This window comes from Lipophrys pholis (genome assembly GCF_963383615.2).
Source record: "Lipophrys pholis genome assembly, chromosome: 1".
Lineage (NCBI taxonomy): Eukaryota > Metazoa > Chordata > Actinopteri > Blenniiformes > Blenniidae > Lipophrys > Lipophrys pholis.
In genome coordinates this window covers 29,373,680-29,400,884 of record NC_137635.1, presented here as the reverse complement: position 1 = coordinate 29,400,884, position 27,205 = coordinate 29,373,680, and the positions used below count along the sequence as shown (strand labels likewise).

At 43.0% G+C, this 27,205-nt stretch overlaps 1 protein-coding gene across 3 annotated transcripts in view; it reads left to right on the top strand.

Moving 5' to 3' along the window:
- kcnab1b (potassium voltage-gated channel subfamily A regulatory beta subunit 1b) overlaps positions 1 to 27,205 on the top strand; it is a 52,004-nt gene that overhangs the window by 11,009 nt on the left and 13,790 nt on the right. The window contains exons 1-7 of one of the 3 annotated variants that reach the window (XM_080488540.1): positions 641 to 1,124; positions 1,775 to 2,256; positions 15,475 to 15,518; positions 20,410 to 20,447; positions 23,878 to 23,957; positions 24,397 to 24,441; positions 25,801 to 25,845. In XM_080488540.1, coding sequence (XP_080344666.1) covers positions 2,042 to 2,256; positions 15,475 to 15,518; positions 20,410 to 20,447; positions 23,878 to 23,957; positions 24,397 to 24,441; positions 25,801 to 25,845 — 467 coding nt within the window. In that variant the 5' untranslated portion in view covers positions 641 to 1,124; positions 1,775 to 2,041. Of the gene's footprint in view, positions 1 to 640; positions 1,125 to 1,774; positions 2,257 to 15,474; positions 15,519 to 20,409; positions 20,448 to 23,877; positions 23,958 to 24,396; positions 24,442 to 25,800; positions 25,846 to 27,205 lie in introns of those variants that run through there. The other 2 variants (XM_080488541.1, XM_080488539.1) reach the window with 2 other exon arrangements.

The following is a 27,205-nucleotide window of genomic DNA, read 5'->3' as shown; positions in this document are numbered from 1 at the left end:
GCGTTGGCCTGGAGGTTTGTGGATGCTCAATGAACCATGAAATCCTGCATTGTCACATTACTGCTCAGTGGGGGAGGAAAGTAAGACGCCGCTCTGCTTGAACGTAGCCTTCTGCGTTACTTCACCGTAACACTTCTACTGGGTGGTGAGGCGTTCGTCAGTGTTGGTCTTCCTTCCACCCTTCCACAACAGCAACGTATAGCCTTTTTTTTTTGCAGTGGAAAACATGCAGCTTGTTCCTGCTGTAGATATTTGTGGGTCACGTCTTGGCAGTGATCAGAGAGAAAACCGTGCTGGAAGGAGGGCATGAAGACAGACAACAAAAAGTGGGCGCAGCCAGAATAAACGCCTCATCAGTGGTGCACAATATAGTGAAGCGTGCCTGTGACATGTAGGTTCGTGTAATTAAACAGTTTTTTTATTTCACTGAGACCCTGAATGAGGTTGGTTTGCTTGAGTAAATGAATACTCGTGCATCATGCCTCTCTCTCTCTCTCTCTCTCTCTCTCTCTCTGTATTGCTCTCCCCCTCTTCTCTCCTCCTCCTCTCTCTCTCTCTCTCTCTCTCTCTCTCTGTATTGCTCTCCCCCTCTTCTCTCCTCCTCCTCTCTCTCTCTCTCTCTCTCTCTCTCTCTCTCTAGTGGCACCATAGTGAAAATCACTGCAGTTCTCTGAGCCAGTCATTCAGAGCTGGTTCTCTGTACTCGACGTCTCTCTCCCTCATTCAGCGCTTGGCTCACTGTCTTCAACACTGCTCGCCTCCTCACTGCATCTGTCCTCCTCTCCCCGAAGTGAGGTACCATGCATCCTCCTCTCTCCTCCTCTTCCTCCTGCTCCTCCTTCTCCTCCTCCTCTTCCTTTTCTTTGCCTGTCCACTTCCATTCCAGTGTCCCTTTATCAAACCGAGGACTGTTGCTGCACAGCCGGGCACCATAAAAAGCTCTGCCATTTGCTGGAAAGGACTTTGGAGTCAGCGTGCCGGGTCTGGAGACGGCTGCTCTTGTTGGGATGCAGATCTGCGCGGGACCTCTGCTCTCTGTGTGACGCCGCTCGACGCCCTTCTCAAAGTTACAGGAGAGAAAGTCAAGCTCCTCATCCTCGTTCTCACGGAGCGCTGGCAACTGTGTAAGAACTCAGTCTGTATTATGTGAGCTTGTGTTGTCAGCGGATACATTCACATCAAAGATTTTTATGCATGTACAGTTATTTTTGCAAGAATTTGTCTTTTGGTGAAAGCATGACCTTTTTTTAAAAAAAAAAAAACGTGAGAGGAAGTGTGCATGCGCGTGTACAGTGTCCAGAACACAGTGTAGCTTTGAAGTCATCCTCCCCTCACTCCAGGTGTTTGACTAAACGGCTTTGTCGTGGTTGAAGGGCATGAAAGTCTCCCCAGACACCCACAACTCCTGGCAGCACGACAAGTTCACACACTAAAGACAGAGAGAAAACAGAAACGCACCAACTGGAGAGCAGCAGGCATCTGTTTTGGAAAGAAGTGTAAAACACACAGAGAGGTGAGGGAGATAAAACAGCACAGACCCAGGAAGAGAAAAGGGAGACAGAAAAAAAAAAAGTAGGGCAGAGTTGTGCTCATTCTAAACGTGGTTACATCAGAGGAGCTCAGAGATGTGAACAGAAGCTCTTAAACTGGGAAAACAGAGGTTTTCAACGTCAGACTTGTTCTGCTTTGACAGGATCGTTTTCTTGCTCTGGGCGATCACTTTGTTCAACCGTACATCTTCTTCACACCCGTCTCTCCTCTCTCATGTTTTCAGGTGGAGTCAAACCAGTTCAGGATTCCCATCTCAGCTCGTGACACACTGACCGGGACTGCAGCACTGACATGTTCGATCTCGACCTGATATCAGCCACTGAATAGTCCCATGCTGCCTTCTGTGGTGCCCTTATGAGATTCAGCAGCACCAGGCGAAGCTGGCCTGGACCGCTGACTTTCAACCTCACGTACGGATCGACAGGAAGAAACTGACCCTCGAGCAGTCTCATTTGTCTCGGAGCGGCTGTCGTGGTGTCTGCAAACAGCCATGCAGGTGTCCTTTGCATGCACGGACCACGGCCTGAAGGCCCCTCGTAATGGCGAGCACAGCAAGCAGAACGCCACCAGCCCCAACACTGCCAGCCAGGCCAGGGCCCGCTTCCGCACCGTGGCCCTGATCGCTCGCAGCCTGGGCTCCTTCACCCACCGCTACCACCACAACCTCAAGGAGTCCACGGCCAAGCTCACCGGCATGAAGTACCGGTACGTACACTGGAGGAGACTGTGTGAAAGGAGAGCGAGTGAAGAGGATGTACTTATATTAGTCTCTTATCCTTGAAAGTAAAACGTGTGCGAACCTTCTGCAGCCGCGGTGTGAGCAAAAGGTAATACATGAGACCTGAAACATATCAAAGAAAGAGGTGGGAGGGAAGCTGAGGATATATGAGCAGTGACAGGTGATGAGTGGGCTGGTGCGTACGTCCCTGTGACCGCGTGTTTGCTTCAGGACGGACAGACAGAAATACAGAGAGCCGTCGTCTGATCCTGGACTGCTCATCTCACGTCTTTCTCTGTTTCATCAACGAGCGTGACCCATTTCATATTTTACAATTTGACAACGATCAGTTGAAGGAGTCCGGAAAAACAGATCAAAAGTTTGAATATTAATTTAAGCAGTGGGCAGGATCAATTACCTAATACTATAAAAATACCAAATATTTAATCAGTGAATGTTGGTGCCATGCGAAGTGCTCTCTCCATCCAATGTGAGCAGTTTGGGGTTCAGAGTCTAACTAAAGGGAACTTTGGCACGTGGACATGGGGAGATGGGGAATTGAACCTGCAACCTTCCATTTCAGCAGCAATCACTATACCAGCTGTGTCACAGCCAGCCCAGGATACATTTAAATATTGAAAGTACCAAAGTAGAACATATGGTAGAGATCATACTTGAGCAAAGGTTGAACTGCATACTTCTCATTACTTAATTAGAATAATGTGAGAATTTGTGATTTGTTTCCGCAAGAAAATCAATTTTTATAGATGAACAAATGAAGAAATGACATACAAATAAAGCGATTTTCATTTTTCCAGAGATATTACAAAAACATTTCGTAATTCAAGTGACCTTGTTTGGCAATTTCAAAGAAGTTTCAATGCATCTAGAAAATCATATTTAGGCCCCTGAACCTTCGTATTACAGCAGAACTCAGAAGTGCATCAGAGACACCTTCAAGATATAAGACGTGAAATATGTGAGGATTTTAATTCATCTTTTATCAAATGTGATTGACATATAAATGTCTTCATTTTTAATGATTCTATTTGCCATTTATTTAATTTCAATATCCTACAAGAAACAATTTCAATGATGAATGGGGCAGAAACAGAAACAGAAGACGTGTGGAGGTTACCAGATATTGTTACCGGCCGATGAAGAGAAAATAATCTGACGACAGGAGAAGAGTAGAAGGTGTGCACATGTGCCATTGAAATGCAAATTTGATATTGAGACAGTGAGCATGAATCAAGCTGTTAAATATGTGGACCAGCTGTTCAGCACACGTCACTGAAGGTGTGCAATATGGGCAAAGGAAAAAAAATAAAAACCTCAATAATTAAAAAGAAAGTTCCATCAAGTATGGATGAACACAAAGTTTCAGAACAGCAGCTGTTTATTGTTCTTAAAACATGTTAATTCAAGAGACTCACAGTCAAACTCCAATGTAGAGACATTAAATGGGTAAACATTCAGGTTCTCTCTCTTCCGAGGTAAACTGTACAGCATGCAGGTGTGCAGCAAATAAGTGACACATCTTCTTGTTTTCTGGTATTTGTAATTATAATAAGTTTATATCCAACACAAAATATTAGCTCCAGTCTTCTGAATGCATGTACCCTCTGCAGCAGGGGACACAGATTTCATCGGGGTTGACTACTTTGGCATGACACCAGCATATTCTGCAAATAACTTAATTTTAAGTGACGTCATTTCGTTCAACACGGAACCATTTCCAGCCTCATGAGGTCGACTCACGTCTCGTCATTAATTCATCCGCTGAGACCGGAGATTCACCCATATTTCCTACATGCAAGGCTTATCCATGTGTTCCTGTTGACGCCCGACAACGCTTGTGGGAGAGCGGGTTATCGTCACGTGACGGAATCCTGCCCGCTGATTGGCTCCTGAGGCATCTCATATGTACCTTATGCACCTCGATGATGTAGCACATCGTCAAAACAACATTTACAATAATATCGTAGACGATATATATATCGCACACCTAGTAAAGAGACGTGACGAGTTTGGTTGTAGATGTTTCTGCAGTGGAAAGACGGTCATGTACCAAATAATACAGCCAACAAACTGCTCGAAATGATGATTTTACACAAGACCTTCTGATAACAGTAATCATTCAGGATGTTAAGTTTATCACAATTAATTTCCTTCCAGTCTGTACAAGTCAAAATGCTCCCTGGATGATTAACAGACTGATGATTGGACATAATAGAACTGAGTGTACCAATGGCACACCATAAACAAGACAATACATTTAAATGACAAATTGAACTTCTTTGTGTGTGAAAAAGCAGATACAATGTGATCCAAGCCAAAAAGATAATAATAATTACAATTGACAAAATAAATAAAAGGTGTGGAAAGTAAGAGCAAAAAATAACTAATAAATTCAAGTTAAAGGTTAATATAGTAAATGACAGAAAAACAATAATTCATCAATGAAGTAAAGTAATTCAATGCAATAGATACCTGATATATTATCAAGTACATTGTTCACAATTTGCCATTAACTATTATTACTTAACGATTAGGCCGTTTAATATATCATACTTGATTTCAATAACGCCATTCAGATGGTACAAATCAAAATAAACTGAGTTTGGCTAAACTGGATCGATACTAGAGGACCTTCTTCAGGATGGACCTCAGTTTGGACCAGATCCTCCTCAGAGACCATCAGAGTCCGTCTCCACCTTCCCCACGTCACTGGACTTTCTGATGAGCTTATTGAGCCTGTTGGTGTCGGACAACCTCAGCCTGCTGCCCCAGCATGCAACAGCACAGAGGATAGAGTTCAACACCACAGACTCAGAAGACCTTCAGTACATAGAAAACCTTCAGTACATAGAGGACCTTCAGTACATAGAAGACCTTCAGTACATAGAAGACCTTTAGTACATAGAAGACCTCCAGTACATAAAGGACCTTCAGTACATAGAAAACCTTCAGTACATAGAAAACCTTCAGTACATAGAGGACCTTCAGTACATAGAAGACCTTCAGTACACAGAAGACCTTCAGTACATAGAGGACCTTCAGTACATAGAAGACCTCCAGTACATAAAGGACCTTCAGTACATAGAGGACCTTCAGTACAGAGAGGACCTTCAGTACATAGAGGACCTTCAGTACATAGAAGACCTTCAGTACATAAAGGACCTTCAGTACATAGAAAACCTTCAGTACATAGAAGACCTTCAGTACATAAAGGACCTTCAGTACATAGAAAACCTTCAGTACATAGAGGACCTTCAGTACATAGAAGACCTTCAGTACAGAGATCCCCTTCAGTACATAGAAGACCTTCAGTACATAGAAGACCTCCAGCATAGTGTTTGAGATGTTAACGGACCTCAGCCGCCTCAAACAAATAGAGACGGCTTTGGCCCGTCTTGTAAGGAACTCCAGTGTTGTGAACCTAGTCCAGTTTGGTGTCTATGACCACCAGATATTTGCAGTCCTCCATGATGTCCACTCAGGTCATCCCTCAGCTACTTGGTCTTTGTCACACTGAGCTGCAGATAAAGTTGTCCACAGTCACTCTGAACTCGGCCTCATCAGCCCCACTGGAACATCCAACTCCTGCAGAGCCGTCAGAAACCTTGTGGAGGAGGTCCCAGAACGGGAGACAGGGTTTCTATTTTCTATTCTATATACTGTATGGGCTAAAGTACAGGGTTCAATAAAAAGCCGAACCAATGAGGGATACATTTATTTAATTCTAATTAAGTTGATTTTAGTTTCAATGTTTTAATTGATGAATAGAAGAACAGGAGAAGAGCAAGAAAGAATTTGTCTTTTTTAGTAACTGTAATTGAAAGTTGTTAATTTCATCCAGTGTATTTTGTCAGCATGTGGCTCCGTACAGTTGTGTGTGTGTGTGTGTGTGTGTCATGTGACAGTCAAGTCGAGCGGAGCTCCACATGTGTCTGTGTGGGGGTTTTAACCAGGCCGGGCCAAGTAAACAATGCATTGTCATCTCAGCGAGTGGGCTCTTAACCCAGACCGCAGGAGCAGAATAGTAGCTTTCACCTCACACTGTTAACTCGCTGGAGAGAGCGACTCCGCCGTTTACAGAGAGCACAAGAGGAGGAGGAGGAGAAGGAGGTGGAGGAGGAGGAGGCTGGGAACGGATGAAGTCAGAAAAAAACCAACAGTGGGAGATTTGGATGAATGAGAAAATTGCGGTACGCAGGTCAGCGAGCAGAATGATTGAAAGCAGCTAAAATGTGATAAGTGTCTGCTTGTCACACAATCTCATCTCGTTTCCATAACAACACAGAAACAGCCAACTTCAATCTGCCCCCGGCACCCAACAAGCCTGATCGCCGTGCCAACTGGTTCCCATTTATAAACACTTATTATCAAGCACCAGGAGTGAATTAAGATTTGTTAAGCTCATTCAAAGTTTCAATGGAATCCTCCAAATAGCCTCACTTTTATGTAAAACAATCAAACACCACTTCTCAAAGACAGGAACCTCATGGAAAAGTTATCATCAAACTTACCCTAAAAATGTGATGTTTCAAGCATTTTGCAGATTCAAGTTCTAATAATTTTGGTTTCAGGTTTAAAAAGAATTTAAAAAAATATTCCAATATTTTCAGATTATAATTTTTTCAGTTTCATGACTGATAAGTTAAACGGACCAAGTATGAAGCAAAAAGGCTGTCGAAAAGGGCCTATTTATTTATTTATTTATTTATTTATTTATTCATTCATTCATTCATTCATTCATTCATTCATTCATTCATTCATTCATTCATTCATTCATTCCTCTGATTCAAACAGGCATTCTTTGATTCCCCTGCCAGAGAAGAGGCCATCAAACAAACCATCCATCCATCCATCCATCCATCCATTCATCCATCCATCCATCCATTCATCCATCCATCCATCCATCCATCCATCCATCCATCCATCCATCCAGGACAAATGATGAGTGTGTAAAGAGTAAAATTGAAAAAAGAAAAGAATTGATTGGATTTTCTTCAATAGAAATAACTGTAGTTGCAGGATGTTGATGTTATCTGAATAATGGACTCTGAGGATGCTGAGAGTGATGAGCAGTTTGTGACGTATCATCAGCATTACAGTCAAACAGCCAAACATGAGTGCTGCAGTCAGAGACTTTGGTTTTCTTGGTTTCACTTTCATGTGCATCAGGAGGCATAATATTAAAATTATTCTTGTTTTTCGTTGTTCATTTCAACTTTGTGAAAAGAAACTTTTTCACGTTCTGCTCATGCTACTAAACATAATGAATCTTTCTGTCATGCTACTGATGGAAAGGAGATAAAAATGGCTCCTGGACCGAGCAACAGGCTTAAAATACTTTCTACTTTCCAAGTAGAAGCTTAAAATAAACACAACTGCTTTTCATTGTCTGCGGATCCAAACAGCCGTTTTAATCTGAAGCACAAAGATTACCACTCGGTGTAACAAACAAGTAGTGAGATGTGTGACTTTATTACGAGAGTTTTGCGTTCCAGAATTGGCAGCTCTGCTTGCTTACATTTTAAGCATTTTTTGTTTTTTCATGCAGCTGATCATCGATCAATATAAAAGGGGGATGGATTAACTTATTGTACCCTGCTTGTATGGCTTCCAAAGCCATCTGGCAGGAACTTTTTTTTCTCCTGAAGTAATGCCAACTTCCTTGAAGTTAATCTCTGTGTGATAGCAGATCACACTCAGGCATGTTCTCCAAGATGAGAGCGTGAGGATTTGTGGGCGTACGCGCCGGCACATGGCATCACATACATGAGTACACGTATGTGCATCTGATTTGCGTGGAGCCGAGGCGCCACACTGGAACATCTGAAGGCGTAGCAAGTTGAAGCACAAGAAGTAATGTGCAGAGCGAGCGAGGATAAACTAATAATACCACCACCCCCAGCATTTTAGTTGTCATGGCGATCCAAATATAGTGTAGTAGCATATAAACGCGGTGTCCCCCGGTTGAAACCACGGAGGGCAGTTGACCTAAACCTTCTTTCCAAACATGTGATGCAGCAAAGCGTGCGGCAGATTATTTCTGGTGTGTGGTGGGGAGGGGGGGGTGGGGCACGCCGGACGCCTGGACCGAAGATCATAACGCTCATTAGGCAGCAGAAGGCCTTTTGACGATCCAGGAGGTTTTCTGGAAGGTTCCGCATGGTCGGTTCAGAGTTGTGCTGCAGATGGGCATGAAAAAGCCCGTCTGTTGGTCTTGTGGATGCCAGAGCCTGCGAGCGCAGGGTATACATCACTGTTTCTGTTTGACAGAGACGCATGGAGCAGCTTCATCAGGTGCTTCTTTTGTGACGATCATTTCATCTCCCAGCTTCGCTTTGGTCTCATTTCCTGCCGGGTTTTTTGTCCCTGAAGTTTGTGGAAGAAATTGAATTTCTGTCCCATTTCAGCCTCATAGTGAATGTCATTCAGAGAAAAATCTGCTTCCCCTCGAGTTGGATCCTCGAAATGGATCTTGTTGTTTTCTCCTTCCTTTGAGCTCCGAAATATAACGAGCCAACAGGTGACCAGACCTCACAGCCAAAACACGGATGTACGCGAGTTCATTCCTCCTGAGTCACTGAAAACCAACAGCACCGGATGAATTGTCTTAAAAACACATTCTGAAGCAGATCTTTTGACATGCCCAATTCAAGGAAGTGCAGAGGCTCAAGTAGAGTTCAAGGAGACTTCCTGGATTGAAGTTACAAGAAATTATCTCACACATGAGACTAGAAAGGTCAACATGATCCATGATGATATAATAATAACAGTTGGTGAAGGACTGAAATTCAGTGGATGCAAAGATAAACAAAACAAACAAACAAATATTAACTAACAGGGATTAAAAACTGCAGGTTCTGAAAATGTACTCAAGTAAAAAGTTAATGTGCATTTTAACATTGAATTGTTAATACAGTGACTGTCAACTATACAACTGCCAAGTTCCAGAAGAACATGGACTGGGAGTCATGACACAACGGAGGAAACGTTGTTCTCATTCTCAATCTACTGAGCATGTGCAGAAGAACTATTTACTACGGCCGTGGTGCGGTAGCAGCAGTTTCCGCCTGAGCATTTTCCCAAAGTGTGGTTCTCACCCATCTACATAGAGATATAATAGTTCCAACTTGGGATTTCTCCTTAAGACATTCGTAGAGCACCGTTGTTGTGTAAAGTGACACCCAAAACACTATGAAAGTTTTGTGTTTTTACGCGAAATCGTTGCTGTGTCAGCGTTCCCTCATAGCCTTCAGGCACTCAGATTTTGTGGCGTCACACATGCAAAAAATGATGAAATGATTGTCTATTTAACATTCAACAACACCGGAAGAAACAAAGTGTACGCACCAGGTCGGTGAGGAAACATGACGTATTAATGTCTTAATGATGCTTCAGTTAAAGTATTTTCATGTCCCTCCAAACAGTCCGTCACAACTAAAGAAAAGACTCTGAGGCAAATCAATATCTTTTCCCCTGAACCACCAAAAACTAAGTAAATAAATAGAACAACTGAATAATTTATACTTCAAAACAATAATGTGTGTCTTACTGAGTTATTGAATGAATCTATTCTGATGCACAATGTGTTGGGTGAAAAGCAGCAAAACAATAGATCCCAACATGCAGATGTTTCTTCTGAATTTTCTTAATGAACCAAAGACTAAAATACTGGTGAGTTTTGATAAACATCATCATATACATAGTCACTGAAATCAACAGCAAAATAAAGATTTAATAAGCTTGAATTAAAGAAAATTACATTAAAAAATGACTAATAACTTACATTATGTACAGTCATTCAGCTACTCAGGAGAAATAATTCCACATTTACCTTTTATAACAAGAATGATGATGATGATGATGATGATGATGATGATGATGATGATGATGATGATTATTATTATTATTATTATTATTATTACTGTTGATGTCTTTTTAACATTTGTTTTTGTGACTTATGATATTACTCTAGAATTTTCTGTCCTCAGTTTCACACTCTTATAGTTTTCAAACTTGTTCTCAATGCATCTGTCACACTATCTGTAACTCTCACTTCAAAGACTGTATGTTTTATTAATAATGACCAGACTATGGCACGTTTATTCTGATCTGTGTGATTTTTAATGAGGAGGCATCAAACCAACGACAAACAGATTAACAGATAATATTGTGTCGAGATGAAAACACTGAAGATCCCACTGAGCTTGTGACAAAAGATCACATCTCAGACTGATGCTTGGTGATTTATTTGCCTTGCTGTTGCGCTCTGTATGTTCATGTTTGTGTTTTTTGTCCGACCCCGAGTGTCTGCATGTGTGTTTACATGATTTCATGCATCTCTGCCTCCACTGCTGCAGCACAGACCTTTGGTGTGTTTCCACTCTCCGACTCGCAGTCGTTGCTTTATTTTTCATCATACATCAAATGTCCTCATCAGCCTTCAATAGAATGAAGTTGTTTTCTGTTCCAACATGGGTTGTTTCATCCCTTGTCTCGCCCGATTTGCTGCGATGTGCAGCTCTAATAATGTGAGCCAGGATGTTGCACAACAGGGGCCCCGTGGCGCGGAGCTCCACTCCACCTAAAGACCAAACAAGCCCCCGAGGACGGGAACCAAACAAGCTCTCCGTTTTAAAGAGCCAGGAAGTTTCTGGAAGCACAGCTTTTTAATTAAAGGTCAACGCTGCACTGCTTTTCAGTGAACATAATGATTCTATTTAAGTGTTGACTTGCAAATGTAATTTTCACTTTTCCCCTTAATTGTCCTCTGCGAACAGGCTGTAATCTTTCAGATAATTGGACGTATAAAACCGAAAGAAACTCTGCCATGTGCGCCCCAGCAAAGGAAGGCTGTGAATTAGAAAGCACTGAATAATCAGATTGAACCACAGCCCGGGGAATCGATTTCAGACGTCTTTACTCGTCGTGTAAATTTGACAGTAAACACGAATCGATCGAGGTAAATTGCTTTGAGGCCGGAGAATGTTAGTCTGCGTCACATATTAGCCGTTCTGTTCAGCCAGTCATCGTCATGAGGTCTGAGGAATCCACAAAACACTGAATCAACCACGTTTTTCAATCTACTAACAGGCCGCATGCTGCAGTCACGTTTCTCTGTGGACGAGCTTTTCACCGATCGTTTACCGATCAACAGTTATATTGATGAAAAAGATGCATTTGAGCTTTTTGAATCGCTGATCAGGGAGAAAAACTAACGGCAGCTGGATTGGTGTGTGTGTGTGTGTGTGTGTGTGTGTGTGTGTGTGTGTGTGTGTGTGTGTGTGCGTGCGTGCGTGCGTGCGTGCGTGCGTGCGTGCGTGCGTGCGTGCGTGCGTGCGTGCGTGCGTGTGTGTGTGTGTGTTTCCACAGGGTCCAAGTCAACATTGTTTTGTTGTCTCTTTCATGCAGCACACACACACACACACACACACACACACACACACACACACACACACACACACACACACACACACACACACACACACACACAGAGGCAGGGCCCTGTAGGGAGCTGGCGGCTGTCATTTCCTATTTCCCGTTCACTGTCATATAGAAGGGCTTTATCTGCGGAGGGCGTTTGATCTGCTCAGACTTGGGGCTCGGACTTGCAGCTCTGCAGGCTCTCTCAGTATCCCTCTTTCCCTCTTTCCCTCTTTCTGTCTTCCTTGCACTCTACTCATATCTCCTTCTCTGATGAAGAATCTGTTACACTCTAAATCTCGGCAGTCTGTCTTTCATATTTAATCGTATTTTCAATCTCAAAGTGGTCAATTCCACGTCTTTCCACACCCACACAAGTTCTGGTTTTTAAACGACATTCAGTATCTAAGCAGTGCTTCCCTCCGAGTTGATATCGTGGCCTCCACTGAGGGAGCGATGGGAAGTGAGGAGGTGGGTGTTGTCTAATCCGTCCGCCCATCAAGGTTGACTCGTGTGGGTTTGCTTAGTCTACATTAATCCCCTGCGAGTGAGGAGTTTTATCCGTTTACTGTCAACCTTGACAAAAGTGTTTGTTGGCAAATATTGATCGGAACAATTTGGTGTGGGGGAATAAATTAGGAGAAACACCTGTTGATGCGAGTGGAGAGTCTTACCCAGGTGAGGATAAGCAGGAGGTGATTCCAGGTTCAATGATAAACTAAATGCATCATCCAGATGTTCACTTGGTTTCAGTCACTAATAATAGAAGGGGCTACATACAGTAGCAGCTCGCAGGACGCTCATAAGTGGTGACAGGTTTGTGTGAGGGGGCGTCATCAAATGACTCATTTGTCATTTTACTTCAAGGCTTCTTTTGGGCAGCATCCAAGCATGAGGGGCTGAGCCACACTCACGGGCTTGCACAGTCGTCCATGTGCAACTCAGTGTGTACTTGTCATTCTCCCCGTGTGTTTGTGTGCTAGCATTTACAATAGAATGGTAGATACTCGTGCATCTCTATCCGAGCAGCCCTTTTCCCCTCCTTTTGTCTCCCACGTACTCACAATCGCTGCGTTCTTCTTTGTCTTTTCCTTTGTTGAAATTGACATGCTGTAATCCCCGAATCATTAGCTTGTGCATCTGCACTTTCCAGTCCTGGGTAGATGTACGAATGCAGCGCGGCAGACTGCGTGCATAATAATCGGGTATGGCCGATGCTGCTGCTTCCTGGTTTTCGAAGTGTCAGGAACACAGAAACACGGCAGCTTCTCCAGCTGTTCAACATCAGCTTTGTACGCCCTCCTCTCTCATTAAGTCACCCTGCATGTATTCAAACCAGCACATAAAGGATGCAAATAGCTCATGGAGCGACTCCAACGTGAGCCTTTTTCCAAGGACAATGGAAACGAAGCGTGCCTGCCAGCTTGCTTAATGTGGTGGAGGATGTGCATGAATGAACCACCGCCAACATCAAAACGGTATCAGTGGAGACCCCAGGCAGCAGCGGAGACCCCAGGTAGCAGTGAAGACCCGAGGCAGCAATGGAGACCCCAGGCAGCAATGGAGACCCCAGGCAGCAGTGGAGAGTTTACAGTCATTCAGACATTTTTCCCACAGCAGTAACTTGCAATAAATGCTGTGTCAGACTTTGTGTAACTTCAGTGGGGGTTGTCCTCAGTAACCCAGACTAAACTCCCACAGATCCACAGTGCAGTCCTACCCCCCCCCCCCCCCCCCCATAGCTTCCACTCTATAATACATCATACAATATCCAAACTCCTCCAACAAAGTTCAGACAAAAACGCAACCCACGACTGGTGACAGCAGTGAGATCTGTCTCCTCGTTTTCTCCCGTCACGCTGTTATCAGGGTCTTGATTACAACCCACATCAAAGCAGTCCAGAGATTTATTCAATCTACCTCACTTCACATGTTAACATTGCTGTTTTATATCTCTGGTGAACTAGTGACTTCACGACTGATGCACCCTCACGCTGGACACCTAACTGAATCGGCTGAAGGCACATCTACACAGCACAGGCTCGAATTAGTTCGCCTTCATCTCAACAGGCGCAGGCTATTAGTTGTTAGGCACGGGAACATGTCTGCAGGCTTCTTTTCTACAGCCTCATTTATTGTAATGAGTAAATGCCCTCAAACCCCAGCTCAGTCCCGAGACCTTAATTGGAGATTGTTTCAGTTCCTGTTTGGACAGATTTTCCTCCCGAGACGAAGTGCTTTCAGAGAGGGTCTTTTTTTTTTTTTTTGCTTGCATGTGGCCTTGATGAGTCTGTCAGAGCTGTATGTCTCAATTTCACAGCCCTTGCCTCGTGTCAGTTCCACTATCTGATGACCGCGGCGTCGATCCCCTTGTCACAGCTTTCTTTCCTTGACGGTCTGCATCCATCACGCCGAGGGGAGACACCTGTGGCGGCCGGAAGGAGAGCAATCTCCTCCTGCAGTCGTCGGCACTGAACGATTAAACATTTTGCTCCACATGAGTTTTTCCCTCCGTCTGGCTTGATGCAGCACAGATTGGAAACCAAAACGTGCAGGTTTTTTACTCTGCGGTCTGATGATGCCTCGATTCATCTTCCACACTGGTAATGAGAGTAGAAAGGGCCTCATGGCCTCTCGGGCAGATCAGTTGGATGTAAACAAACCGTTATTGAGGAGACATTCACCAGTATTCTAACTGTATTACTGTGCAGCTAGTAGGGGTGGGACACATCAACAAAGCAGAGAGTGAAGCAGTTCATGTCCTGGTACATGCTGATAGGACGCAGCATCAGTGCTGGAGAGAGAGAGAGAGAGAGAGAGAGAGAGACGAGCTCTCTGCATTTCTCTGCTTAAGACAATAACAGTACAAGGCCTGAGGACTGAAGTGCTTCCTGCTGGAAGAGGAGAAGAGGAAGAAAAGAGGAGCGAGGGGGGAAGCAAAAGTCAACATGTCTCAAAAAGTAGCAGAACAAATCTGCCACATCCAGAGCGCCAGTGTTTTCTTCTATTTGTGGATTATTTTTCAAGGTCTTCAGAGGGTTCCACACTGGGTTCTCACAAGAGGCGGGCTTATTCTCAACAGCATAAATAAACTGCCCCGTCCAGTAATCTCTCATTTATAATTCATGATTGACGCTGATCAAGGTGACCCTCGGATCCAGTGAATCCCCTCTTCATCCCACTTCACAAACAATCAGACATTGCTGTTGTTTCTACTGGAGTTACAATTGATTTTCTTTTTGCCTTCTTAAGCTGGATTTTGATTGAATTCTCCAGTGAGGTGAAATTACGCCGTCGCATGACAATTTGCTCGTTTTATTCCTAACTTTTATGTGTGGGTGGTTGGCAGTTCACAGATCAGTTTTCATGCTTTCATTTGTATTTGTTGAGAAATTCTGGGAATAAGAGATGTAAAGTCGATTTGTTTGGGATCATTTAGGCTGATTGTCTATTAAATGAGCAAACGAGAAGAATCCCAGCATCACATCCTCCCAGAGAGTGTCTGAATTCACATTTACTCAGCATCAAGTCGTTCATGATGGAGTAATATCACAATCTCCCTTTATTTACCATCAACATGCTTTTGGACAGCTGCTGTTTTCAGTTTGAGTCTTTCAAGTTATAATTTGTGAACCACATCAGTTTGACTTTGTTTATGCATGAAGTTGCCCTGAGCGAAATAGAGGAGCAAAGTAATTGCGATCACTTTTGACGGATGACATCTTAGCTGAATAACGCCGCTTTTCTCTGTTTATCCTCCACAGGAACCTGGGGAAGTCTGGGCTGCGTGTGTCCTGTCTGGGGCTCGGTGAGTGCGTTTAATTAGCATGAGCGCATGGAAAAATGCGTCATGATATTATGAGCACACGGTTTCTCGTCTCATGTTGTGTGCGTGTGTGCGTGTGTGCGTGCGTGCGTGCGTGCGTGTGTGTGCTTGCACGCGATATAAGTGGTATATTTAAATATGAATAAATATGAATAGAATGATCTCGAATATATTTTGATGAGTAATACCACTGTGTATTACACGGTGAAATGCTGAAGGATGAACACAATAAGTCATATAACACCCTATAAATCATTAAATGTGTGTGTGTGTGTGTGTGTGTGTGTGTGTGTGTGTGTGTGTGTGTGTGTGTGTGTGTGTGTGTGTGTGTGTGCCCAGCTGCTTAAGGGAGACAAAAGAAAAAAAAAAACTTGGCAAAGTGAAAGAATGATGCAGTAGCGTGCAGGCTGAGCAGATACAGAGACAATCTGTGAATGAGTTAGTTAATCGTCTCCATAGTGATTTATTTTTTTTCAAGCTTTGGCCCGTCACATTAAACAGTGGGGAGGAATAGCAAGGAAGAACATTCATTAGCTGAAACAATTACTTTCATGCTTCACTGTTGGCAGGCTGCAGCTGTACAGCTGTGCCCTTGAGCAAAACATTGATTTTTAGCAGTAGCTGTTTCCCATCCAGGAGAAAATAAGCACTATTTCACTGGTGGGATGGGTTACTTTCAGAATCTAGGTTTTCAGTTGCATTGTGAATAATATATGGCTCATCAATTCATTTTTGATTTGCCTTTCACAACCCCGCCGCATCCATGTGGAAGTTGCTGCACACGGTGCATCACTGAAGGGGCTCTGTGCAATAATAACACTTGGCTCATGGCTGAATTTGACCCATGATGCACAAGTGTTTATTGCTTAGCCTTAATAGCACTATTACTTATGAGCTGTTCCAGCGTTTCACAGATGACAGGTGCTGCGTTTGTATTTGCCCCAGTTTAAATGCCAGACGTAACGTGAGGCGAGTTCACACTACTTCACACTAGCACCTTTATTCAGATGAAGCCTTTAAAATGTTTGAAAGTAAACAAAGAAATAAAGACTAAAACATAACTAGGACTCAAACTGCCTGACAACTTTTAGTTTAGATTAGTTGCGTTATTGTTCTTACTGGTACAGAAGTATTAAAGCCCAAAATACATAACTGTTTTGTGTGATGACAGAATTGAATCAATAATGTAGTGAAACAGACTCAGAGACAAAAAGATTTGAAAGTGGACAAAAATTTCATGGATTGATCAAATTAAAAACTTTTGAACGAAGCATGAAATAAATGGATAGAGAGTAGGCAAGTCAAAATGTCTCTAGGTTTCCACCGAAACACACTTCCCTAATCTTCACAGACGGGGCACTGACACAGCAAAGCTGGCTTACGACCAGGGATGAAACTGGAAGCACAGCAGTCAGGAGCAAAGCCAACACAAAGGTGAAAAACAGGCAGCAAAAAACTTCAGAATCAGAGAACCACTGTGGGAAACAGACATCTAAAACCACCGGACTGTGTAGGCGGGATGGTCATCAATAAGCTGGACGGAAGGACGGGGTCTGGCAGGAAGCCATAACTGACTTTCTGAAAGTACTTTTACTCGAGAGACGTGGAAAACAGGATGCACTCTCATAGAGTGTGACAACTTCAGCTTGATAGCATAGGGGTTGATAGTTTTGTCAATGATAAAGGGTCCCGAGAACCAGGGGCAGCTTTTTGGAGTCAGTCTCCAATGGGATCTTTTTTGGAGGAAAGTCAAACTTTCTGACCTGGTTCATCGGATGGATTTTCTTTTGCTGTCCATAGAAGAGCTGCTCTTGCTTGTCGCTAAAGTCCTCAACAATGGCACAGAGGGAACTGGACAAGTGGGATGAACAAAGGGGATAGGTACCCCAGAGGTGCTTCAAATGGAGGTCGGCCTTTTGCAGAGCTCGTCAGGGGGTTATTGGCATACTCAATCGAAGGGAGATGTTTGGACCAAGATGACATATTAGAAGCAGTTATGCAAGTTAATGTGCATTCCAGGTCTCTTCCGGTCATTATTTGGGGGGGAGGGGCACCCAGAACAGAGGTTCATTGTGTCTCTGAGGTCTTTGCAGAATTCTCTCCAGACTTGGGAGGCAAATGAGGACCTCGATGTGATGCAAGGTCAGCTGGGATGTCATGACGTCAAAAGACACGATGGACCAGTTGATCAGCTCTTTCTTTGGCTGTGGATGGTCGAGGCTAGGCAATGAAATGTTTAAACTTGGAAAAATCAATGATAGTGAGGATGACAGTCTTACCTTGAGATGGTGGCAGACCAGTAACAAAGTCCCGTGGACAGCTTGTGACTGTAAGGGGTCTGATCAGGCCAGATGGTGGTCGGTGTGAGGTCTTGACCTGAGTGCAAATTGAACATTCATTGATAAACTCACAGGTGTTCATTCCCACCTGGGACCTCCAGAAATGTCTCATGAGAAACCCTAAGGTGTGGTTGATGCCAGGATGACAGGTAGAATGGGAGGCATGGGCCCATTGCAGCACCTCCCACCCCTGTATCAGATGCATTGACCTCAACCACAAATTGGAGGGAAGGGTTAAGATTAATCACTAGAACTGAGACGAAGAGGGACTTCAACTCGAGGAATGCTTTTTCTCCTTCTGGAGACCAAACAAAGTGGACAGAGGCCACAGCGAGTTTGGTTAAAGGGGCTGCCACCTTACTTTCCCCTCTGCATGTCCTCTTCGTAAAACTCCTCCAGGATGTCCGGAGTTATTGCGGTGATATTAGCCGGCTTGAGAGCCAACAGCTGTTCCCTCATGTACACAAGCTGACCAGCCATCGGAACCCAGAGAAGTTGAAAAAGTGGTCCAGTCACCATTAAGCATGCAAAAAAAAGGACATATTAGACACAGCGTAGAAAAGCTCACCATAACACTTTGAAAAACGAAACAAAAAAAGTTGAAATACGGCAAAAACAGAGAAAGAATCCGGGAGCAGATGCTGAAGGTAGCATGCATCTTGCACGTGCACTAATTCAATAACCAAATGAGAATATAATGCATCATGTTAACATAAATGTTCAATAGTAAACCTTTGACCTTTTAGCGCAAGTCAATTTTTTTTTTTTAAAAGCTCAATTAAAATTCAGCTGTAAACAAACACAAACCTGCTAAATAGTGAAGTGGCAGAAAAACTACTAAAACTTCAACACCAACACCTGTAATCATGAAGGACAGAGGTCGTGATCTCCTGAACAGTTTCATGTATAAAAACAGACACACATCTACAAGCTGATCTACTGACTGAGGATCACATATGACAGAAAATATAACACACTACCCATTTAGCACGTTTGTTTTCATGAATATGAAATGCCGGGTGTGTTTGCCAGATGGCACTAAATACTGGGAGAAGTTTAAACTAAAACATTGATGTACTGGGGCGCAAGTCGGCTCAGCCTTCAGCAGAGACGCTGCTGGTGTTCTGCTGGCTCGCCACCACTCTTACATCTAGACTTTATTGTATAGCTGTATTTTTTGTGTCTTGTATATCAGGTTTTGATGTTGCCACCATTCATCTCTGAAATTGCTTTTTTGTGCATTATTCAGGATATTTGCCATAAAATTTGAACATATCTAGAACTGCCTCCTCCAACTTGTGCAGCTCCATCTGTCGCTCATCATGTTATTCATTGGAAATCACACAAATGTACAGAAACTGACAGTGCCTTAAGCATTAACTTAGTAAATCAGGTCCTTTCTGTAGAGTTTATCCTCGTGACATGTAACATGAACTGTAGTGGCAGTAAAAGAATACCTGGATAAGAATATGTCAACATATACTGTACTCTCACACAAGTACTTCCCCCAAATACCGTCACAGTTTCACAGAAATATGAAATTTGTCATAAACAGTGTAGGACACATTCCTTTAATAAATAATTAGTGATCGTTACTATAGTTACTTCTCCAAAAGGTAACGAAGTCGGTAACTGAATTACTCCACTATTAAAGTAACTAGTTAATAGGGAAAGTAACTATTACATTACTTTTTTTCTTCTTCAAATGTATATATGTCTACGAATTTGAGTAAGTTTCATGAGCCAGTTGCAGGGTAGAAGAGCATACAGGGAACTGTTCATATTTACTGCACCTCAACAGGTAGACTGGTAGACATGCTGTACTTCAAGTATTTTCTTCATCACAAAAGTAAACGGTGGAACATTATGAAGTTAATAGCAGCAGCATGTTCTCCATGTTAGCAGGGCTCACGTTAGCCACGACAGCCTCAACAGCAAAGGTTTTGGCCTCTAGTTCTGTAGAAGCTTGTGCTGTTAAGAGATGCTTCATTAGATTTGAGTTGCTGACAATGGACGTGGATTCTGATTGGCTGACCATGAAATCTTACTCCACCTCAGCCAATCATCATCCCTTTGGCAGATGTCCCGCCCCCTCACTGCAGGGGAAAACAAACGACATCTTTGCAGCTCTTGTGGCTGACAGCTTCAATGAGTTTATTCACTTCACATGCCACAACGCACCACGTTTCATTGTCGGTCACAATGTCAGGATGGAAATATGAATTTGTTTGATTACCCGTTACCAAAAAAGAAATGCCGTTGGTAACGCTGTTTATCTTAACGCCATTATGCCCATGACTGCTCATAAGTCACTGGGAAATCTCCAGTTGGCCTCCACTGACCCCAGGCTGACAGTGAGCTGTGACGTCTTCACGGCAGGAAGCTTTATTCATCACTGCCAAAAAAATGTCATGTCAATTAATGCCCAACGAAAAAGGAAAAAAATTCTTGTGTTAAGTGTGAAAAGGCTTGTTTTTATGTACATACTGATGTTTTTTTTCCCCAGACTTTGACTTTGACATTTCCTTCCACAGGAACATGGGTAACGTTTGGAGGGCAGATCTCTGATGAGGTAAGACTTGGTGCCAGATTTGTTGTTAAGCTGTCACAGCACATGAGTAGATGTGTGCTGGAGCTAAAAACAAGCGGCGAGTCACATGGTGTCAAATGCTGCTGTGTCGTGATGTCTTCTGAGGTCTGCACTGGGAAGCTGAAGCAAGTGAAATGAAGTATTATGAATTGAATCTTATGAGTACAGAAGTACATGCAGGAAAGGGGTTGGAGGATTTCAATGAGAAAACAGAAGACCTTGTTGGATAGGATACCTAAAGGAATCTCATGTCAAGGTTCATTGTCGCCACTTTTGTGAGTGGTGTATCTCACTCTATCCTCCAATCTATTTCTGCTCCATGATTTTATTTTCGATCCACCTCTTTACTTGGACTGCAGGTGGACGAAATGCTCGAGTAACTTCATGAACAGACTGTTCTCCAAAGTGATGCTACAGGACCAGAAGGGCCAGGATTTCTTACTTAGCCTGATTGCTTCAGTAGAGACAGCAGGAGTAGATGCATGTACTGGAGAGGAGATAAAGAACTTTGTTTCCCTCTTATTCTATCATTATTATTATTATTATTATTATTAGTAGTAGTAGTAGTAGTAGTAGTAGTAGTAGTAGTAGTAGTAGTATTATCATTATTATTATTATTGTTGTTGTTGTTGTCCGTGTTAGCATTTTTAAAAAGTCATCATACAAAATACAACAAATATAAAAAGCAGCACAATCGGTAATGTAAAAGCATTAATCTGTAATGTGCTTAAGCAGGAGTTTATATTTATTATTTATGCCTTCAGAATGATAGCAAACAACACAAAACATTCTTTTAACCAGCAAAAGTGTCAAACGCAGTCTTTGTGAAGAGTTCACACACTTTATTGTTCTATAATTTTACTGTAAGTGAAGAAATGCACTTCTTTGTCAGGTTTTTGTTGGTTCCACTTCTGAATATCTCTCAGATCTGACTGACAAGCCAATAAAAAGATTCAGACTGAAAAAGACACTGACATAAAATGATGAAATAAAATAATACATTAGTTGTTTTATTTTATCGTAAAAAGAATTACGTTTCTGAACATTGGGTTTCACAGGCAATAGATTTATTTGAGGATGATAATCACTTTTATTTATAAAATGGTTTGTTTCTGCAGAACGACAATTGAATTGTTCTGCACAATAAGACATGTAAGGTAGATGATTTCATGTCTGTTGATGGACGCAGGAATTATGCTTATAACAAAGGTTTGATTATTTACTTTATCTATTTCTAACTTTTCTTTAACAATATTCAAATGTTCCTTTAAATGTTTTTGACAGAGCAATTCAAATTTCCATCATATACACAAGAAATAGGTTGTGGTTGTTCTTGTTGTTTTTAATTGATGTATGTTGTACCTGTTGAAATCAGTGAAAACTTGTGCAGTTTAGTCTGCATGGATTTCTAGAGACAAAAAGTACCATTTATAATAATAGTAATACTTTACCCTTTGGCTTGGTTGTGTGAGTGATGTTTGTGTGGTTTCATGTTTGCGTTGAATTCCATGAATTCCCCAGCTTTGTCTAAAGGTACTTTTAACCTGAGCCTCAAGTCTTTGTTAGTCTGTTTTTTGTTGTCAGTCTATTTGATTCTTCTTCTTTGTTTTTCTCTTAATCCAACTTTGATTTTGATCTACTTTCCTTTATACTGTAGATTGATTTTTGTTAGAGATGCACTGATAGCGACACCAGTATCAGGTACTGGGTTCTCTTGCTTAAACTCGTGATAGATCGCCGGCACAAAGTGGCGTGGCATCATGCGTCAGCGGCGTCACCCGCAGGTACGCAGGAGAGCAGGAGCGATGTCCACGGTTTGGAGATTCCTTAATATTAATGAGAATGACAAATGTAAGGCAGAGTATAAATTATGTTCTGGCAAATTCAATTCCAATTCAACTTTGGTATTTATATAGCACCAAATACAGCACAGTCATTTCTAGGTGCTTTTTACGGAGAGAAAACCAACAACTCAACAAAATATCAGCAGGACGAGAAAGAGAGTTCTTACAACACCAGCAGCTTAATCACCAGAGACATTTGGACCAGCAGAGTTGCCCGAATGTCGCTCATTAGTTTACCTGCTCGGTGGACCCATGAGGGTTTCACTCCGAGCCGTGCTACATGCGAGCTGGAGCGTGTGGCGCCACTCAGCGAGCTCGGTCCCTCGGTCTACAGTCCACATAGCGCAGTGTGTAGATATACGAATCGCACTATAGGCGTACTTTCTGCTTTTGGAGGTGTGCCTATTGTCGACACATCAGCTGTGCGCGGGTTGTTCGCAACGAAGCATAGTCTTCGCATGACGTTTGTGAATTAGGCTTTATGGAATTTGGAAGTATCATACTCAGTATTGGAAAGTAATTGTGCTTTTCCACTAGTTTAACCGTTTAACCACATTTCCATTCAAATTGAAAGTATCATACCGTCTGTTTGTCTTATTTTAAATTCAGCTGCTGCAAATGCTAGTGGCAGAATCACCAGCTAACAGGGGCACCAGTGAAACCGAAACACCGGACAGTGCACCACCATCGTAACAATCCACATTTTGTATATATATATATATATATATATATATATTGTAATGGAAAATGACAGAGGTTGAGGCGAGGCGGGGCAAGGCAAGTCGAATCGAGTAAGGCTTAGTAGGTACTAGTGGAAAAGTGCTATTAGTAAAGGTTACTCCTACTTGTCCTGCTAAAAAGTAGAATTGGTGCATCCCTAATTTTGGTGTCAAACTGTGTGTTTGGATCCTTTTAGCAGATTTATGTTCGAATTTCTGTGTGACCAGTGTAAGTTACGTCCTTTTTTCAACCCAAACATTCATCTTCCTTCCAGTCCACTGAAGGCGCTCAGCCTTTACCTTGTTATAGCTGAGATGATCTTCATTTTGACAAAGCACACGTGTTTGACAGCTTGAGATTGCTGCGATCGCATGCTGAATCTATAGCACTCATGGGCGCAATGTATCGTAACAAGATGTTAAAGTGCGTAGGTGTGCAGCACCACAGTAATCATTCTGGTATCAGTATCACAGCAGGCTGTTAAATCCCTGCTCATGCCTCGCGCTCAGGTGGAGACCTTTTCCATTGATCTGGACTCTGAAACAAGGACAGCTCGGGACGGACACTCACTGACACAAACAGAAAATGAACTAAGAGAAGGGTGATCGGGGAGGACGTCATCATGACAAAGCTCCTCTTCAAAATAAACATCAGAAGTAGGTCAGAAGATTCGGGGGGAGACGCTGAGCTGTAAACAACTTTGATCAACAGTGATACTGGTGGTCTGAATCAAAGCAGCAAACAGAGTCACTCTGCTGGGAGTTTCGTCCTTTTTGGACGTGATATTTATAGCAGTACACCAAACCACCGTGAGGCTCCCGAGGTGAACCGTTTCCTGTCTGTGGCAGGTCGCGGAGCAGTTGATGACGATCGCCTACGAGAGCGGGGTCAACCTGTTCGACACGGCCGAGGTCTACTCCGGGGGAAAGTGAGTGGCGTCTCCCGTTTATCCGTCTCACTTCCACAAAGCTCTTTTCCCCGCAGGACATGGGACGTTAACAAGCTTTTAGCCTCAAACAAAAGATTATGCTCCCGTAGAAGTCAGAAATGGAAGGTAACCCCGAGTCTAATGTGATTTACATAATCCTATTCATCACCGCAGGCTCCCTGAGATGTCCACTGCTAAATCACACGCGTCCAACCTGGACATTGTCTCTGTGAATAATGTGGAACGGCCTGCACCCGGGGGGGGGGGGGGGGGGGGGGGGGGGTATTAATTTCAAGGTTGTTGGTGAAATTTAGGCATTCATCCTTAATCTTGACTCCTTCTCATTTTTAATCTGGCACTCATGCTGCAGATGTATGGCAGATAAAGCTCACACTTAGATTTAATCTCAGCATCTGGTACGGTTTCTTTTTCTCCACAGAGCAGAGATAATCCTTGGAAACATCATCAAGAAGAAGTGCTGGAGGTAAAGTGTACTCAAAGAAAAATCCATTTCCTGTCACTACAATGTGTTTTGGATGGCACAATGTTTTGAGCATCCGACTCCCTTTAATTCATAACATGTAAAGGAGTCTGCTCCGCTGGGGCGGGTTTCTTCAGAGATTCGCTCCCATTCTGTCACGAGAGCATTAGTGAGGTCAAGGGTTAAGTCTGGATGATAAAGTCTGCTTCACAGCCGGTGCTCCGATTCATCACCAAGGTGCTGGCCTGATGTTCTTCCATCCAGAAAATTCTTTATGAGCGCCGTCACGCTGGAACGCCATCAGTGAGGATGGACGCTCTCCGTTGTCCGAGTGTTTCATTCGCTCTGGACAATCATTCATGGCATCTCTGTGTACACAGACTAAATTATTAACAAATCCTGAACTTATGGTGGACCCAGAACATGTTCAGAAAAAAAAACCCACGACGAAGCCAAGAATGTCAGCATGAAATGTCAACAAAAAGCAGAGAAGGTTTAGCCTGCAGGTTGTGCAGGAGAAAATGTCACCAGATCACAGAGGTAAATTTGATTTAACTAAAGGGAGCTCCCAAACAATGCATGTGTATGATAGCAGAATCCCTGATTGATTTTTGAGTGATTGATTTCAAACATGTACTGAAAGGGAAGTGGGGGTTACTGTGGATCAGTGTAAATTTACAAAAAATATATAACCCACACATCTGTGAAATCTGATCGACGTCTGGAAATATAAACCTGGAAAACATCAAATCTGTTTGTCAAAACGTGTTCTAGTTACTGTCTCTCCTTTGCCATCGACAGCATCAGCTCCTTTCTTGTGATAAAAGTGGGAGTGAATGTGCTTTTAGTCTTTACAGTCGTTTTGTTTCTATCCTTATAGTAAATTGATGGTTTGTTACAAAGGAAGGTTACATACATTCATTCTTCCTTTTGCTTCTTCTTCGTTCATCATTTTGGAATCTTTTGTTTTGTATTGTTTTGGGGTTTTTTGTCATTGAATGAAAAAAAACTAAAGTAAACTTCGAGGCTGTCGGTGCTCACGCTGCAGAGATAACGCTGAATGATATCGAACACAATTCTCAACAGTCTTCACCTCAACTCACTTTAAATTATTGATCACTCCAGCGAGTGGGGTTTTATAGTGAGAGCTCTGTGTAGTTCAAAGAGGAGTCACTGTGTGGTTCTTCACCAGCGTCGCCCGTCTGCCGAGGCCTGCTGCAGGGCAGAAAGTCAGGGCGCTACAAAGCAAACATGCAGGGAACGTGGACATGTGGACATCATCATGCCAGCACACAAACATCATGAGAGCAACTTTAAAGTCCTTTTCAATGTGTTTTGATGTGTGTGTCTGTCCACCCTCAGGAGATCCAGCCTGGTGATCACCACAAAGCTCTACTGGGGAGGAAAGTAAGTGTGTGTGTGTGTGTGTGTGTGTGTGTGTGTGTGTGTGTGTGTGTGTGTGTGTGTGTGTGTGTGTGTGTGTGTGTGTGTGTGTGTGTGTGTGTGTGTGTGTGTGTGTGTGTGTGTGTGTGTGTGTGTGTGTGTGTGTGTGTACTCAGATGTTGTGGGCAGCAGCAGCAGCAGCAGCAGCAGCAGCAGCAGCAGCAGCAGCAGCAGCAGCAGCAGCAGCAGCAGCACATTGAACCTGCTGCCTCCAGCTGCAGAGTGTGACATGGATCAAATATTGTTCAGGAACCGGCCACAGGCGCGCAGATGTGCGGGACGACAAGCCCCCCCCCCGTTTTCATGCTGTCTTACCCTTCGCCTCAGCTTTCCTGGGCCAAACTGCCAGGAGTCGTATCAGCCTCTGCTGTCGTGCTGAAGTGTTCTGCTCTCCGTCCACACCACTTTTATTCCTCTTCACAGAGCTCTTCAGGCGGGAAGTGGACCCTCCACCACTATACAGTGTATACACTTCTTCTGTACAGGCATAAGGCTACTGTGTGTGCGTGTGTGTGCATGAGACAATATCTGAGGACAATCTTCTACATGGGACGGTTGACCAAAAATCCAAAAGTTCTTCAAACTCTGGAGGGGCAGTGGTTCGGTTCAGTGTAAATTTCATTTTCACCCCGAGGAGTGCGGAACAAATGGAGGCAGAAAAACAAAGCGTGAAATGAAGCAATGGGACATTTAACAACTGAGCATTAGAAACACACTGGGGCGGAAAGAGAAGAACAAAAAGGAAGAGAAAAATTGCAGGAACTGTGAAAAACCGTGACGTGATGGAGTAAACACAGAGCCACTAACAACAGTAAACAAACATTCTTACCGGCTGATGTTTGCAGCCTTGTGAAAGCCACCGTTAAAGAGACTATTGGGTTATATGGATCTTTATTGATTGGCTTGGGACATTACTCTCAAGGAATTTTAAATAAGAGCAGCAAAGAGGACAGCAGCACAAAGTTAAAGCTTAAATTAAACACAGAATATCAAGATATAAAAGTGAAACCTGTTGATAGAAGAATATAAACGTACATAATAAACAAAAGTTTCATATTAGGCACTGAATGATGATTTATGTGTAGGTGTTAATGAAGCTGCCACAGAGCAAAGATTTATTTTGCCTTTCATTTAGAAAGAAGTGATTTGAATTGCACTCTGCACTCCAGCTATTAGAAAGGTATCAGAAAGTAATACATTACAAATACTGACATTACAGAACCCCCTCGGGTCATACAGATGCCTTTTCACAAATTATGTTTACCATTTTAGTTTTTCACACCAAAAAATCATCATAAGACTAAATAAGCGGAAGGTAAAACTA